At 42.9% G+C, this 17,496-nt stretch overlaps 2 protein-coding genes across 3 annotated transcripts in view; one reads left to right on the forward strand and one right to left on the reverse strand.

Moving 5' to 3' along the window:
- Nucleotides 1-17,406, forward strand: part of LOC309388698 (uncharacterized protein CXorf58 homolog) — a 78,142-nt gene extending 60,736 nt beyond the window's left edge. The window contains exons 7-8 of one of the 2 annotated variants that reach the window (XM_081946257.1): nucleotides 2,000-2,141; nucleotides 16,381-17,406. In XM_081946257.1, coding sequence (XP_081802383.1) covers nucleotides 2,000-2,141; nucleotides 16,381-16,527 — 289 coding nt within the window. In that variant the 3' untranslated portion in view covers nucleotides 16,528-17,406. The remainder of the gene's footprint in view (nucleotides 1-1,999; nucleotides 2,142-16,380) is intronic. The other variant, XM_081946256.1, reaches the window with a different exon arrangement.
- The window catches only part of KLHL15 (kelch like family member 15), a 150,329-nt gene that overhangs the window by 34,111 nt on the left and 98,722 nt on the right, over nucleotides 1-17,496 (reverse strand). The window lies entirely within an intron of this gene.

The following is a 17,496-nucleotide window of genomic DNA, read 5'->3' on the forward strand; positions in this document are numbered from 1 at the left end:
TCACTTACCATTGGATCCTCTTCCCCACTGCTCCCACTCGCGGACCCTGGAAGGATCTCTGAAACTGGAGTTTCCTCCCTTCCACTGGATAGGGGAGGAACTTCAACAGTTTGTTTGGTGATTCTTCCATTGTCTTGTGGCTTCCTTGGGGTTTTCCTTCCCTGAGATGCTAATGGATTTCAGCGTTGAGGTACTGGGGCTGGAGCCAGGCACTCAGATGCTCAGTGGCCTTGCCAGCTGCATCAGAAGTGCCGGTTGTGGTGCTTCAGCCGATTTTGCAGGGGATCAGTGACCTAGAGCCCTCTTAGCTGGTTTCTCAAGGGTGGGCTTCTGGTGCAGGTGGATCTCTAGGTCCATGGCTATGGCCATCGGGTACCAGTCCTGTATGCAGTCCAGAACTGCCCTATAGGTGCAAGTTTACCTGAGGTCCTGGTCCAGCACTTCTTTGAAGTGGTAGATGAAGAGGCGTTTAGGCCAGTCTCTCAATTTTCCAGCCACCCTTCAGAATTCCCAGACGAATTCTTTTGGGAGTTGGCCCATTTGCTTCAGGCTTTTGATTTCAGTTTCAGCTTCCTCTCTGTGGAACTGTGGGGAAGGGGCGCTAGCAATGCAGGTTGTGAGGCCAGTATAGACTGTGGGGCTGGAGCTGGCATCCACTGGTATTGCACCCACCCCTGGCCAGGGTAAAAGGCCCAGCCAGGGGATTTGCCAGTCAGCTGGAGGCAGTCTGACAGCTGACTGGCAAGGGGTTTTGGGGGGTCTTGGCAGCTCCAAAGGTTCACCCCCGCAATCCTGGGCTGCAGTGCCAGTTCTCGCAGGAGCTGTCATCCCAGTGGACCGGGACCGGCGAGGGAGGATAAGGAGCAATCCGCTTTGTGCTGTGGAACGAAGTCAAAGCTCCATTCTGGATAGTTGCGACTCCTCGATCCGGGAAGGTGAACATGGGTCAACTCAGCATGGGCTCCCCTAAGGGGCCAGCCCGGGCCAGGACCCAACCGGGCTGGCCTCTTAGGGGAGCCCATGCTGAGTTGGTCAAACTGTTCTGGAAGACCTGCTAGCAATTGGCTCTGCAACAGCAACGGGAAACCTCATTCCCTAAAATTGGTGGACTCAGGAGGTCTCGTTCTCCACTTGAAGACTCGCGTGCGCCCATTGTAATTTGGAGCTCCTAAAACATCTCACCCTGACTGCCAACTCCTGAGACCCTGCAGCTCCTGTGCCTTGCCCCATAGGGAAGGATCCTGCTGAGCGATCTGCCAGGGCACTGGCTCTTTGGGCCGGGTGCCCCACCAACGCTCAGGTTCTGCGGCCTCCGCTGCTGCCACCATGCTCTCCAAAGGGGAGTAGATGGTCTCTAGGATGACCTCTGAGCTAGTCCCTGTAGCTCCTTCTGTAGTTGCTGTCTTCTCCTCCATCTTCCCTGGGTCTTTCTGCTGCCTGACAATCAGGTTGGCATTTGGGGCTCAGGACTCCGGACAGCACACCGTGGAACTTTCCCATTTCTTTCCCATTTCTTCATTTTCATCAGTCATGTCATCTTCCAATTCACAGGTATCATTTGGGAAAAAAGAGTGCCTTGGATACTATTAGAAACTTTAATTCACTTAAGTCAATGCTTTCCAGAAGTGAAAGATGAGAAGGTAATAGCAATGTAAATTTGCACATATGTTCCTTAATAGGAATAAAAAAAATAAGTTAGCAACATGATCTTCTAGAGGTGTCTGTGGTGACATTAACTAGCTTCAAAACAAGTGCAATTTTGTCACTGAAGTCACACCCTTGTTATGTGCACTGCATGTATATAAAGAGGGTTGGGATTTCAGTCATCTGGCCAAGCTCACTATTTTTAAGACTACTGCTATATATATCTCTGCTTCAGAGCAAAAAATAGTAGTTTTCACAGTATTTATTTTAATATTTAATGACATTTCACATCCATAGTAGCATTTGTACTGTAGGATCTGTGAAAATAATATTCAAAACACAAGGTCTTTTCTAGGTCTATGTCAACTGGTTTCATAACTACCTCCCTATCAAGACAAGAACCAAAGGCAGACCAGAGAATGTCACAACGCCGCTCTTATCAAGCTAGGAAGAAGATTGCAAAAATGAAGAAAATTTATAAAGCTGTGAAAGAAGAGGTGAGAAGGATAAAGCACGTGGAATATTTGGTATTTAGAATGGGGCGTTGGTTCTTACCTGATACGCCCCTTCTCCTGGCGGTGGAGACAGCGGTCATGCATGGGTTAATTCAGTCAGTAACCAATAGAACTGAGTCTACCAAAGTGATGTCATCGTCTCTGTGGAGCATGCTCCCGCTTTTGTGATGAAGGAGATAAGTAGACTGCTGTGCTGTGAACAATCGCTCTCCTTGAATGACTACGCATTATGCTCCCAGAAGCTCCCTGTGAGGTAGGCCAGATCCCCAAGGGTGGGGATGACCGCTGTCTCCACCGCCAGGAGAAGGGGCGTATCAGGTAAGAACCAACGCCCCATTCTCCCAAGTTGGTGGAGACAGCGGTCATGCATGGGACGTACTAAAGCTGGCGTGTCCCCGGGAGGGCATGAGACTGGCCTAAGAGCTGGAAGAAGGGAGAACGTGTTGAAGGACGTGTCGTCCGAAGGTAGCATCTGCCAATGCATATTGATCCACCTTGTAATGTCTAATGAATGAATTAGGGGTGGACCAAGTAGCTGCCCTGCAGATTTCTTCCACTGAGGCTTGCCGTGCCCATGCTGCCGACGTGACCGCACTTCATGTGGAATGAGCCGTGATGTTAGGCAGAGGAGTGAGACCATGCGAGATGTAGGCCCGAGCAATGGCCGATCTGATCCATCAACCAATCGTAGAAGGGGAAGCTTTCAGCCCTTTGTTGGTAGGATGGAAGGATACAAGGAGGGCCTCGGTACGTCTGAAGAGGGCCGTCCTGGCTATGTAGACTTTAAGCGCCCGCCTGACATCCAGCTTGTGCCATTTGTGCTCCAGCCTGTGCGCTGGGGCAGGGCAGAAGTTTGGGAGAGTGATATCTAGGGAGCGATGGAATGCAGAATTGACCTTCGGGACAAATGTGGGATCAATGTGGAGAATCACTTGGTCCGTGTGGAAAACACATAAGTCAGAGCGGGTGGAAAGGGCCGCCAGTTCTGAGACCCTCTGTGCAGAGGTTATGGCCACCAAAAAGGCAGTCTTAAGTGTGAGGTGGTGCAAGGTTGCCGACCTGAGAGGTTCGAAGGGAGGGTCAGTGAGAAAGTCAAGGACTTTAGACAGGTCCCAGGAGGGAAAGCGATGAACCCACTGTGGGCAGAGATTGGACGCCCCTTTAATGAATTTGTGGACGTGAGGGTGCAGAGAGATGAGTTCATCCCGGTGAAGTGAGAGAACAGAAGAGAGAGCCAACACCTGCCTCCGCAAGGTGTTTGGAGAGAGACCCTTATTAAGGCCAAGTTGTAAGAAGTCGAGAAGTGGGGCCACTGAAGCCTTTAGGGGGTCTATCTCTTGGGAATGGCACCAAGCCACGAAGATCTGCCAGGTAGATTCGTAAATTCTGTTTGTAGCCGGGTGGCGTGAGGCCTGAATGGTATTGATTACAGTCTCGGAAAGATTGTCCGCCCTCAGGACCGCCCGCTCAGCCTCCAAGTGGTTAGGCGCAGCCAGTGCAGGTCGGGGTGGTGGAGGGAGCCTTGGTGAGGAGGGAAGGAATCATTGGTAGAGGCCATTGAGCCTCCACAGACAGATTGATCAGGTCTGTATACCATGGGCGGCGAGGCCAATTGGGAGCAATCAGGATGAGCTCGGCCTCTTCCTCTATCACCTTCCAAATCACCCTCTGGATCAGGGGGAAGGGAGGGAAGGCGTACAGGAGACCGCGAGGCCACCTGCACCTTAGGGCGTCCGTCCCTTCCGCGCCTGGTGTTGTGTATCGAGTCAAGTACCTGGGCAGCTGGTGGTTGGACACAGCTGCGAAGAGATCCAGGGATGGAGTTCCGTACCTGGAAGGCAGCTGCTGAAAGATGCGGCGATTCAGGCTCCACTCTGCGGGGTCGATCATTGCACGGCTTAGCCAGTCGGCCGTGGTGTTGTCCGACCCCGAAATGTGCTCAGCTCGTAGATAGAGAAGGTTGGCTTCCGCCCAAGCCCCTAGGTGGAATGCACAGTTCATGAGAGACGCCGCCCTTGTCCCCCCCTGGCGATTGACATGAGCCTTGGCCGTTGTGTTGTCCGTCCGGATCAGCACATGAGAGTTTTGAAGGGAGTGCTGGAACTGGAGGAGGGCCAGATGGATGGCCTTTAACTCGAGCCAATTCATACTGTGGGACAGGTCGGAATTGGTCCACAGTCCCTGGGCCACCTGATGGTCCAGGTGTGCTCCCCAACCCGTTAGACTCGCGTCCGTCGTGACCACGAGGCGCGGGGGTTCCCTGAAGAGAGATCCCTGAGCTATGGCCGGGGATATCCACCAGTCCAGAGAGCGCAGAACCTCTGGAGTCAGAGTGACCTTCACTAGGGAACAGCTGCTGTTGGTCTTCTGGAATGGCAGAAGAAACCATTGGAGGCACGGCTTCACAGGGACGATGGAAAAGCAGGAGACCATCTTCCCCAGCAGCTGAGATAGCTGGAGACGAGGGACCCTTCGGCTCCCTTGTACCTCCATGGCTAATTCCCTGAGACTGACCTGACGTTCTTGGGAGAGGAAGACTCTCTCCTGAGAGGAGTCTATGAGGGCTCCCAGGGAGACTAAGCGAGAGGTGGGAGAGAAGTGACTTTTCTCCCGATTTATGGAGAACCCCACGTTCTGCAATACCTGAAGGGTGTCCTCTAGGTCCCTGAGGGTCTGGGTGTGAGACCTGGACAGCAAGAGAATGTCATCCAGGTAGCAGAATATTCAGATGGGCATAGGCTGCAGATGGGCGGCCACCACTGACAGCACCTTCGTGAATACCCTTGGGGCTGAGGACAGGCTGAAGAGAAGGGCCCGATATTGGAAGTGGTGGCCTGCGTACACGAAGCGGAGAAACCGCCTGTGTTGCCTGTGGATGGGGACATGGAGGTAAGCCTCCGTGAGGTCTATTGATGTTAGGAGATCGTGCTTGTGAACACTCTCCAGAATTGACAGGAGAGTGCATTTTGAATCTCCTGTATCTGATAAATTGATTCAGAAATTTTAGATCAAGGATGGCCCTCCAGCCCCCCGAAGACTTCGGCATGATAAAGAGATGAGAGTAAAATCCTCGATCTTCCTGGCCTGGAGGCACAGGTTGGATGGCCCAAATATGGAGCAGATGGGAAACCGCCTGCTCTACCAGGGGCCTCTTTTGAGGATCCCTGGAGGTCGGGCACATGACAAAGTGGTTCGGAGGGCTGGATTGCAAATCCAGGAGAAGGCCGAATTGGATTGTGGATCTGACCCATATGTCGTTGGTGATGTCGTCCCAATGATCTGCGAAGGTGGCAAGGCAGAGGGAGGTCCTCCAGGCAGTGGGGAGGTCCTCCAGGCAGTCACTTCTGCCTCTTGAAGGAGCGACTGGAATTGTCCCTGAAGGGCTTCCTGGGCTGAAACCTCTGATTGGTTCTTCCTGATTTATTAGAGAAGGAAGGGTTCTGTCTGGGAGGAGCCTGTCGCTGCGGACAGGAGGTAGAGGCACCCCCGTCCTGTCCGTGAAAGGGCTGCCTATGATAGAAGGATTGACTCCGACCTTCCTGTTTTTTAGTGGCTGGTTGAAGGACCTTCCTCTTATCTTTGGATTCAACCAGAAGGGGCTCTAAGGGAGGACCAAAGAGAGGAAGAATAAGGGGAGGAAGCAAGCCTCCATTTGGCACGTGCTTCTGCCTGCCATTGTTTTAGCCAGATAAGCCGGCGGGTGGAGATGGAAGACGCAATGGCCTTAGATGCGAATCGGGCTGCGTCTAATGAGGCGTCTGCGGTGTATTCCAGAGCCGCCCTAATTTTATTGATATCTCTGCGCGACCTGGAATCCCTAGCTGGAAGACGCGCTTGAAGTTGTCTCAGCCACAGGAGGGCCGAGCGGCTGAAGAATGAAGCTGAAGTGCCAGCCCTAACAGACCAAGCTGAAGCTTGGTGGCCTTTGACCAGAGTCTGTTTGATCCTCTTGTCTTCCGGCCGCAGTTTTCCTCAGGAGCTGCCGAGGCCGCATTAGGAGAGGACAGGGCAATGATTGGTAGATCGATAGAAGGTACCTCTAAAGCCTTGGCAAGGTCGGGAGAGACATTGTACAGGTGTTTATCCAAGGGATTGGGGAGGGGGGTGGTACCTGGGGATGCCCACTGATTTTGGACAACATCCAAGAAGAAACGTGATGATGGGATCACCTCCTTTTCCACTGTAGGCTGGGTGAAGAGCGGATCAATGGTGTCAGCCTTGTCTGCTTCCGCAGTCTGAGCCGTCTTAGGAGAAGGAATGCCTGCGATCTTCCTGGCTTTGAAAAGGAGAGATTGAAAGACAGCAGGTTTAAACAAACCGACAAAGGGAGGTGGATCGGGAGGAAGACCCTCATCCTCAGACAGATCTGAGTCACTTGCTGGGTAATCCTCTCCCACGAAGACCGATTGCTGGTTGGAGATGCCGGGCAGGTCATTTGAAGAAGAAGCCGAGAGATCACCATCTCTGTGCCTGGAGCTGGAGGAAGAAGCAGACCTGCGAGAAGCAGAGCGGTTAGCAGACCTGTGATTGAGCCCAGCCACAATCCCACGTTCTATGGCTCAGAGATCATATCAGCCATGCCTGGCAAATAGGAGCAGTGCCTGCGGGGACAGGGAGTGATAGGTTCCTGGTAGAGGGGATCCTCATCAGGGGTAATGCTCCTGCCACAATCAGAATCATCCCCACTTTCAACCAAGGCCTCTGTGCCCCTAGCCTCTTCAGGCTGCAAGATTGAGGCAGCTGAAGAACAGTCCTCCTCCGAATCCGAAGGTAGATCAGGAGCTGGGCTAGAGTGGGCAGGCCTCTGGGCCTGGAACAGGTGAGGCTCGGTGTGTTTGGTCTTGGCTCTGGCCTTCTTGGCCGGGGCCGGAGGGGCCCTATCATCCTCCCGGGGGGGGGGTTCCACAGCACCCCCTGTATCAGGCCTTGGATTGCTGGGCTGGATGGCATCCCCTGGAGCAGGCCTTCGCTTGCGGCCCTTAGAAGCCGAAGGCCCGGTGGCAGGGGCAGTAGTCACAGGGATTGGAGGTAGCTGAGAGCCAGGATTGGGAGAGGAGCCATAGCCAGTACTCACAGTTAGTGTCCAAAATGGCCGCCGCACTTTTTTCGCACCCAAACAAAATGGCCGCTGAGGCTAAAGAGCCTATGGGCCGGAGCCACGAGGTAGCCGGCGCTGCGCTGAGGGCGTGGGCGGGTTAGGCCCTGCGGCAAGGCTGTGGGGCCAAGGGCGAAGCCGCGGAGGACAGCTGGGGCCAGAAAGCCGATCTGGAGAAGCGGCGGCAGAAACGGAGCCTCCCAGCGACGAAATGGCTCCATGCGGCTTTTTGCGGGCTCCATGCGGAGATCGGAGGCTTCTGGCGGCAGCAGCGGCAGTCAGCGTAGCAGGAGGGCTCCCAGGCGGAGAATCCCTTGTTGGAGAGCCTCTTCTGGCTCCCTTTGAAGGCGCTGCTGCTCAGAGGAGCCTTAGAAGCCTGAAGGCAGAAACAAGGCAGACCTCGCCGAGGCGAGGCAGTCCTCTCCAGCCCCAGGGGCTGTTGAGAGAGTGCTTAAACCTCAGCAGGAGCCCAATGGAGAAGAATTTTGTAGAATTTAGCAGAGAAGTCCAAATAAGTTCAAATTTGCAATAAAAGGAACTAATATTCAAGTTTTGTAGAGGAGAAGCGATTAGCACAGCCAGTTCTTAATCGAACTGAGTCTAGAAAGCGGGAGCATGCTCCACAGAGACGATGACATCACTTTGGTAGACTCAGTTCTATTGGTTACTGACTGAGTTCACCCATGCATGACCAACGTGGGAGAATATTACTGCTAGATCATTAGAAGTCTATCAATATGTTTTAAAGGGATTTAATCAAGTACCAGGTTTTTGAAAACTACTTTTAGTAGAGTGTTCAAATGGGAGAATATAATTTAATTGTACTGTATATGGATGGCATACTTGTATATGGTATGAAATAACACCTTAAAAAAGAGAATAAAACAGCTGCTGCTTTTTCTGTTATTATCCAACCTGATAAAAATAATCTTTGAATTCTGCCTTGAGAGAATTGATAATAACTGCAAGAGCAAGCCTGAAGTAATCTTGTAAGGCTTTCATTCTATTAAAGTTTTTGAAATTATTTCTCTTTGCTTAGAGAACTTTTGTCTTGCAAGAAGTCTTGAAACTACTTTTCTTTCTCTTTTTTTCTACTGGTGGCAGTGTTTACTTCTTTTGGTTGTGAAGTTGGGTTCCTTATCTGGTTATTTTCAATTTTTGGCTTTTTCAATTGGATTATGGCATAGAAAAGATTGAAGATTTTTATTCTATTTTTTGGGTTATTTCTTTTTTCTTCTTACATTTTTGATAGTAGACTCTTTTTATCTTTTTTCTACCTTGGACCATTCAATGGTCACTTTGGATTATAACTGATTTTTCTACTTTCTTCTTTTTACCTTTAACCACCTTATGGTCACTTTGGATTATAACTGACCTTTTCTTTTTCCTTTTTATCGCTATACCAAGCGGATTACAATTAGAAGATATTGGAGATGAGTAAAAGAATAATAACCACCGGCTCTGCAACAACAACACCTTCCTCCTCACCAGCAGGAGGACAAAGATCAATACAGACAATGTTGCAACAGGAAAAGGAAAAGGGAGAGAAGGCAGTTACCTTGGAGATGATTATGCAAGGAATTCAGAAACTACAAGCAAAACCAGACACCATTGAAAAGAGGACAGAAAACATGGAAAAAAGAATTGAAAGTATAGAACAATGAACGGAAAATAAGGAACAATGATGAAAAAATTGATAATATTCAACAAATGGTGATGAAATATGAAGATAGGCTACAAAAAATTGAAGAAAAGGGTGACCAAAGAGAGAAGAAAATTGGAGAGATTGATAACAGACTAATCCTGGTGGAAAAGGATAATATTGGAATACTGAATTGGGAGATCGAAAGGTCAGAATTCTTTTTAAGATTTCAAAATATAGAAGAAGAAAAAAGTGAAAACCTGTTACCAATAATGATAGAAATTTTGACAAATGTCCTTGACCTAACCCAAGAGAAGATGGCTGATGCTATAGATGAAACATTTCAAGTTTATACAAGATATGCAGCGAGAAATCAACTGCCAAGGGAAGTTCATGTAAGATTTACCAAGAAAGCAATTAGGATGCAAATACTTCAAAAAGCAAGAGATAGAAACCTGGAGTACAAAGGTAAGGAGATCATAGTTTTGAAGCAAATACCAAGAAAAGTAAAAGAATCGAGAAGAGAATACAAATTTTCGACTAAAATTCTATTCAAAAAAGGTGTTAATTACAGATGGTTGCTACCAGAAGGTTTAATGTTTGTATGGCAAGGACAAAATAGACTCAATTGAAAAAGCAGAAGCATTCTTCAAATAATATCTCAGAGGGAAGGCCGGGGAGACTGGACATAAGGAATCAGTGACAGAACTACAAGCGGTGTCTTCAGCCTTGACTGAAAAAGAAGAAGGAGCTGTAGGCAGGATTGAGATAGAAGAAGGTGCTGTAGGTGGCGTGGACATTAGAGAACCACGGGAACCTAGAGCTACCAGAGCAATAAATCCTATGTATAAAACATAAACATGGAAGAGAAGAAAATGATTTCAATTAATATAAATGGACTCAATTCAGCAAATAAAAGAAAGAAAATATTTCACAAATTAGGGAAACTAAAATTGGATATAATTTGTCTACAAGAAGTGCATATTCAAAAGCAACATGAACATTTATTAAGGCAACCAAAGCTGGGGAAAATATTTACTTCATTGGCAAACTGTAAGAAAAGAGGAGTGATTCTTTACATTAAAGATGCAATCCCAGTGGAACAAATCTATACAGAAATTATGGACAATAATAAGAAAATGCTACTAATAGCAATCTAATTGCTATCTAAGCAATCTAGCCTAATGATAAACAAGATGAATTTTACAGAAAACTACACAGGAAAATAATAGATTTGGCTTACTCAAATATTTGCATGATGGGAGACTTCAATGGAATTGTAGATAAGAACATAGACAAAAGAACAAGGACAAAAGAACATGGACTCCCAAAAAACCCAAAAAGTTAAATAGAAAGATACTCCCTAAATCCTTTTTTAAAATGATCAAAGAGACGGGTTTAAAAGATGTTTGGGGAGAGAGAAACCCTACTAAAAAACAATATACTTTTTACTCAGACAGACATTTATCTTATTCCAGAATTGATACGATTTGTGTAGTGACTGAACCGGCCTACAATATACAGGAAATTGAGATTAAAACAAGTACTTGGGCAGATCACAATCCAATGACAATTAAATGGAGAGGACAAAGAAAAAGATCTAGGTGGACACTAAATAATATCATTAAAAGAGAAAGACTTTGTACAGAAATTCAAAAGGAATTGGCCTTCTTCTTTAAAGAAAATAGGAAAGAGGAGACATCAGTGCAGAACCTCTGGGATACAATGAAGGCTTATACTAGAGGCCTAATAATTGACTATACAAGGAAGAGAAATATAAGGAAAAGACAAACACTTAAAGGACTTGACAATGAATATAAGGGTCTGAGAAAGAACTCCAGAATTCCCCCAAAAAGAAAGATATTAAAGTAAGAATGGATGTGATTAAACACAAAATTGAGTTAATGGAAAAGGAGGAATTAGCCCAAAAAAATTAGGGGTGCTAAGCAGAATTATTTTGAAAATACTAATAAACCAGGCAGATGGTTGGCATACAAATTGAGAAAAGAGAGAGACTCAAAGAAGATACTGCAGTTAATGGATGAACAAGGGCAAACTTGTTATGGCAATGAAGAGAAGAAAAAAATTATACAAGATTACTACGGTAAATTATATGACCAAGAGAATATAGAAGAGGCAGGAGTGAAACAATATTTACAGGAAGCCAACTTACCACAGATACCCAAAAAAACTGCAATAATGTTAGAAGGCAAAATAACTATGATGGAGCTAACCGAAGCACTTAAAAAACAAAAGAACGGGAAGGCCCCGGGCCCGGATGGGCTACCAGCAGAATTTTATACGACCCTGCAGGAATCGTCTCTTCCATTATTAGAAGTAATGAAATAGGTGATGTTAGAGAGGAGAATACCGAAATCATGGTCTGAAGCATATATTTACCAAAAGAGGAGGCCGATTTACTACAAATCAAGAACTACAGACCAATTTCCCTGTTAAACTCAGAGTATAAGTTGTTTGCCTCAATATTGGCAGAACAACTTAAAAAATACTTAAGCAGTTTTATTTACTCTGATCAAAATGGGTTTCTGACAAAGAGACAAATTAAAGATAATATGAGGATAATTTTAGACACTTTGGAATATTACGAGGCACATTCTGAAAAACAATTGGCATTGATATTCTTGGATGCTCAGAAGGCATTTGACAACGTGAATTGGTGTTTTATGTTGTTACAACTGGAACAGATGGGTTTTGGCGAGAAATTTATTCAAGCCATACAAACTATACTGTATATTATAAACAAACAGCAAACATAATGATAAATGGAGATTTGACAGAGCCTATTGAAATAAAGAAAGGAACGAGACAAGGCTGCCCATTATCACTTTTTGTCTTAACGTTAGAAGTTTTAAATAGAAATGTCAGAGAAGGAAAAGAAATAAAAGGAATGAAAATCAAAAAGGAAGAATACAAGCTACAAGCATTCGCAGATGACTTGGTCTTCATTTTAGAGGATCCATTAGAAACAGCACCTAAATTGATAGAAAGATTAGAAGAATATGGGAAAGTAGCAGGATTGAAAATAAATAAAGACAAAACGAAGATTTTGACACTTGATTCGTAACTTGCATCTCCAAAGTTTCCGCCAACTCTTCCTTTTGTCTTGCTGGTATATTCTTATATACCAACAAGACAAAAGGAAGAGTTGGCGGAAACTTTGGAGATGCAAGTTACGAATAAGGTTAAATATTTGGGGATATATTTAACAGCAAGATGCAGTGCTCTCAAAGATAACAACTACTATAAACTTAAACAACAGATCGCGATGGACTTGAAGAAATGGGAAAAATTACAATTATCAGTGATAGGGAGAATATCTACAATTAAAATGAACATTCTACCTAAAATCTTGTATCTGTTCCAGACGATTCCAGTTAGACAAGGGAAGGAATTTTTCAATGACTTAAATAAAATAGTGTTGAAGTACATATGGCAGGGGGAAAAAGCAAGAATAAAATTAAAATTGTTACAAGATGCAAGAACAAGAAGAGGATTGGGCCTGCCCAATTGGGAACTATACTATCTGGCTGCAAGTTTGATGTGGGTTAAAGAATGGATAACACTAAGGAATACCAGATTATTGATTCTTGAAGGACATTATTTATTGCTGGGATGGCATGCCTTTTTATGGTACAAGGGAACTAAAACACAGGGGTATTTTAGAAGACATTACCTACGGGAGGCCTTGTTATTAAATTGGGAGAAGGTTAAAAGACAATATTATTTAAAAATTCCAGTCTGGCTATCAACAATTGAAGCTTTTTCATACGCAATACTATACAAATACAATACTATTTCATACGCAATAATATACAAAAAGGAACAAACAGTTAGATATGGTGAAATATTGAATGCAGAACTTAAATCTATGCAAGAATTGGAAAAGGAAGGTATAAAGATGAATTGGTTTTCATATATGCAAATACAAGCTAGCGATGACAAGGATTGTAAAGAGGAAGGTTTTTATAATAAAATGACGGAGTTACATAAAATTTTGATGAGTACTGATGAAAAGGTAATTCAAAAACTCTATGAGCACTTGCTAGAGTTTAAGTTAGAAGAACAGGTTAAAGGATCTATGATAGCCTGGGGAAACAATTTTGGGCATGGGATTGAACTAGAGAAGTGGCAGAAACTATGGTCTCAAAACTACAAAATGACAAGGTCAACAGCATATAAAGAAAATTTGTCTAAGATGTTTTACAGATGGCATTTACCCTGGACGAGAATTGCAAGAATGTTTAAGAACAAATCAGAAAAGTGTTGGAAATGTCATCAGATACTGGGTTCATATTACCATATGTGGTGGACCTGTGTAGAAGCTAAGAGATATTGGACTAAGATCCACATGTGGTTGGAGAAAATGACAAAAAAAACGCATAGACTTTAAACCAGAGAATTTTTTATTTGGAATTATACCAGAAATATACAACAAAGATTTGAAATATTTGATTGTAAATGTTTTAACAGCAGCTAGAATTGTATTTGCAAAAAATTGGAAAAATGAGAAAATACCAAAGGAGGAAATTATCCCAAATATAATGGAATGTGCGGAAATGAATAAATTGACATTTGAAATTAGAGAACAAGAAGATGAACAATTTTATAAGGTTTGGGATTTGTTTTATCAATGGTTAGATAAAAAATCATGGTAACGGAAAATATTGAAGTATTTTTTATATTTTAAGAATAATAGAATGATATATGCAATACTATAAGGGTTTAGCATTGTTAAACAGATTAGAATGATGTAATGGAATGATATTATATGCATGAATTCAATATTTAGAATATTCTATTTAAAATTAAGGAATAATAATTATAGTTGAAAAATTGATATATAACAATAAGGTACTTATGTTTATCTATTGAACAATTTGTGATTTGATATATAATTATAAGTAGTGACCATGGAAAGGACGCACAAAATTTTTTAACCAAACAACACGCTATATGAAATGGCAAAAGGTTGTATATGTTTATGTTTTTGTTTGTCTTTGTCGGTTTAAAAAATTAAAAAAAACTTTTAAAAATATTCTTTGAAGGTGTGTGTGTGCTTTGCTGGACAATGAATTTTGTGATAACATGGTTTGAGTATGTTATGAATCAAATTAGAAAATAGTTTCCACCTTGCAAAACCATAGTGGTCCAGTGAAGTACATAAATTATTAGAAAATAGCTTCCACCTTCCAAAACCATAGTGATCCGGTGAAGTACATAATTTGGCTAAGGATTTGCTATAGCTCATTTTGCCTCAAAAGTTTAAAAACGAATCTTTCCATCTCTTATCATGATCTTTACTTGAAAAGAATGTAGTCTGACTTTAAGTGAGATTTATTATCTAGTGTTAAGACTGTTTTATATAGACCTGGTTGAGAGTCCATTTTAACATCTTCATACATTATCTTCTTTCTTTGGAAATTCAACTTCATGTTATAACTTTATATTATTATAAGGGTCTCTCCTCTCCGTTCAAGAAAGTAAACTCTTGAAACAATCAACATTTGAAAAGAAACCTTTTATTGAAGGAAGGGAATTGCAGGACAAGCTAAGAAATGTACCCAGGCCCCCTCCCCACAGGAATCTGACAATTATACAATTTTCCAATATTGTGTAGTTTCTTTTGTCCTGACATGTAGGGTATAAATGAAAGTGATATATAGTATAATGAAACTGGGATATAACATAAATGAATTAATATCCTGAAAAGGATACAGTCTCCAGGAACCTGGTATAGACTTTGGTATAGACAGGCAAGGAGGTTCCAATATTTGGGACTAGTGGGTACAAGAGCCTGGGTGGTGCATTGGTTAGAGTGCAGTACTGCCAGCTACTTCTGCTGACTGCTGGCTGCTTGCAATTTGGCAGTTTGAATCTCACCAGGCTCAAGGTTGACTCATCCTTCTGCAGTGGGTAAAATGAGGACCCAAATTGTTGGGGGCAATATGCTGACTCTGTAAACTGCTTAGAGACGGCCGTAAAGCACTGTGAAGCACTATATAAGTCTAAGTGCTATTGCTATTGCTATCTAGCATTTTGAAAGCTCACCAGCTATTTCAACAGAATGTAACAATGTACAAAGGAAATGTTTGTGCTGCATTCTTTCCCCTCTAGTCTCTACCTAGGATACTCCCCAATTCAAAAGTCCTTTTCCTGAAAAAGTAACCATAATTTCAAACAAAATTGTTTTAGCTGGGGCAATGTGTTATTTTTTTCCCTAAGATTTATGGGATCTATTTGGTCCAAAGACATTTTGGAAGTAATAACAATGTAGGACATTAACAATGTACTATACAGCATTTATTTTTATGTTATAAATTTAAATGATTTTAAATAGAATTTCTCAGATTCCAAGTGAAGTGTATCCCAAGATATATCACATGAATGAAGAACATTATGTACTTCGTAATAGCTGTCTGCATTACAAATAACTGAAAATAATCAAGCTGACACAAATTTTAAAAAGGAAATATCCAGGAAATTATAGGCTGGTTACCTGAACATCAAGCTCCCACAAAATCAATATATGATAATTTAAAAAGCAACAACTGTCTCACCAATCTAGGTTTTTGAAAGTGTCAAAAGGTATCCGGATGACAGTTTATCTTTCAATTTTCAAAAGGCCTTCGACAACATTTTTTCAAGGCACCCAAAGACAATTAGTAGTCAAGAGATAAGAGAAGCTGTTTGTGGGAAAAGTTGAGCAGTGGTTCAGAACATTGCTCACAGCTCCATTTTAAGCCAACAATTGCCTATCTTTTCCTTCTGTTCATGTGAGCCATATGAAACACACACCTATAGTAATACTTTGTTTGGATATTAAGAATCTAATTCCAGAGCTGCAGTGGGCATATGAATTTTATGTCAAAGAATACTGTTTGTCCAAGGATAGATTGCTCAAAGAATGCTTAATTTTGAGAAGAAATGTGCTTAGTTTTGGTTGAAATATTGAGACAATTACATTATAAATCTCAAGATCAGGAGTGTCAAACTCAAGACCGGTGGGCTGGATCTGGCCCACAGGTTGCTTAGATCTGGTCTGCAGGCCCGTCCTGGAAACAACGAAGGACCAGCCCATGGTACCTCTGCCAGTGAAAACGGAACCAGGGCGGGCTGCATGTGGCCTCCACGAGTTCTGTTTTCGCTGGCAGAGGACTGCAGGAATCCATTGCAGCCAAAAACGGAGCCTGGGCGGGCTATGCGCATACCCCTGGAACTCCATTTTAGCTGGCAGAGGGCTGGAGGAGGCTGTCGCGGCCAAAAACATAACCTTAATGAGTGACATCGAGCTGGCCATGCCCCCCTGAGGTCAAACACAACCCTGATGTGACCCCCAATGAAATTGAGTTTGACACCCGTTCAAAATATAGCTGCATTTTATTAAAAATCTCTGCAAAACAAGAATTTAGTTTAACTTTAGATTTCACTTTCAAATTGTTTGCTGTTTTATATTTTGTTTTTAGGACTTAAGCAGTCCTTCTTTGAGTGATCATTCAGCTGGAGATCCAGGACCAGAAAATCAATTTTCTAATGAAGATTGGGAGCAAGAAGCAGTAATGCTTTATGATTGGGCCAGAGCACTCCGAACTGAAGATATTTGGGAAGATTAATCAGAGATAAATGTATTTTTTGTTCACGTCTCCGCCATTTCTATCATATAGTTGCAACAACAGTTGAAATTGATTTTCCCCATGTAGTTTTGTTTGCTCTTTTTGCAGACATAGGCATACAAGATGAATATATACAATTCTCTGGCTTCAGGAAATTCCTAAGAAAACGAGTTACTGTTGATAGAAAAATGTGATGTTATGTGAGAAGAATAAAGTAATGTTGCCAATGTGCATCTGTTGCAAGTAATAACTTGAGGCATCTAGATGGAAAATAATAGGAAGATGTTGATAAATACTAAAGGTAACTAAAGAGAAGCTTCCCAATATGCATTAATATAAAGGAAACACATAAAATCATCAAGTGTTTCACAAGATTTACACAGCTGCTTCAAAAGTTGCTTTCAATTGTTTCTGTATACCTGCACAATCACTCTTCCATTCAGTCTACCAGGAAAACATTGAGTTTTCATGCTTATCTATTTTTTTTATCAAATTTGTATGACCGCCAATCACACCAAATGCAAGATTGACAATACACTCCAGATAAATTTATCATGTGAGATAACTATGAGCAGCTTTCAAAATAGCCACATCAACCTTGCAAAGGCGGCCACTAGTTTTATGCTTTGAAGAAAGGTTAATTCCTTCAATTAATAAGGGTGCTATAAAAATTTAGTAAAATAAAGTAAATTGGCTGTTACACATTTATGAAACAATTCTTTTAAATTCCTTTATATAGCCACAATAGTTTTAGCATATTAATGGACAACAGACAAAGCTAAGCACTTTAAAATATTGCTTTCAAAGAAAAAAGTATAGCTTCTTTACTTTTCCCATCAAAGTTATTAAGGCTCTAAAGTATTCAAATTTCATAACATTGTTAAAATTTACAACTGGTATCAATTGTTCTATTTGTATTTTGGCTCAGCTGTGTACTTTCACAAGTAAGCCAATATATATGATTTTAAG

Source organism: Natrix helvetica, assembly GCF_964273705.1.
Source record: "Natrix helvetica genome assembly, chromosome: 3".
Lineage (NCBI taxonomy): Eukaryota > Metazoa > Chordata > Lepidosauria > Squamata > Natricidae > Natrix > Natrix helvetica.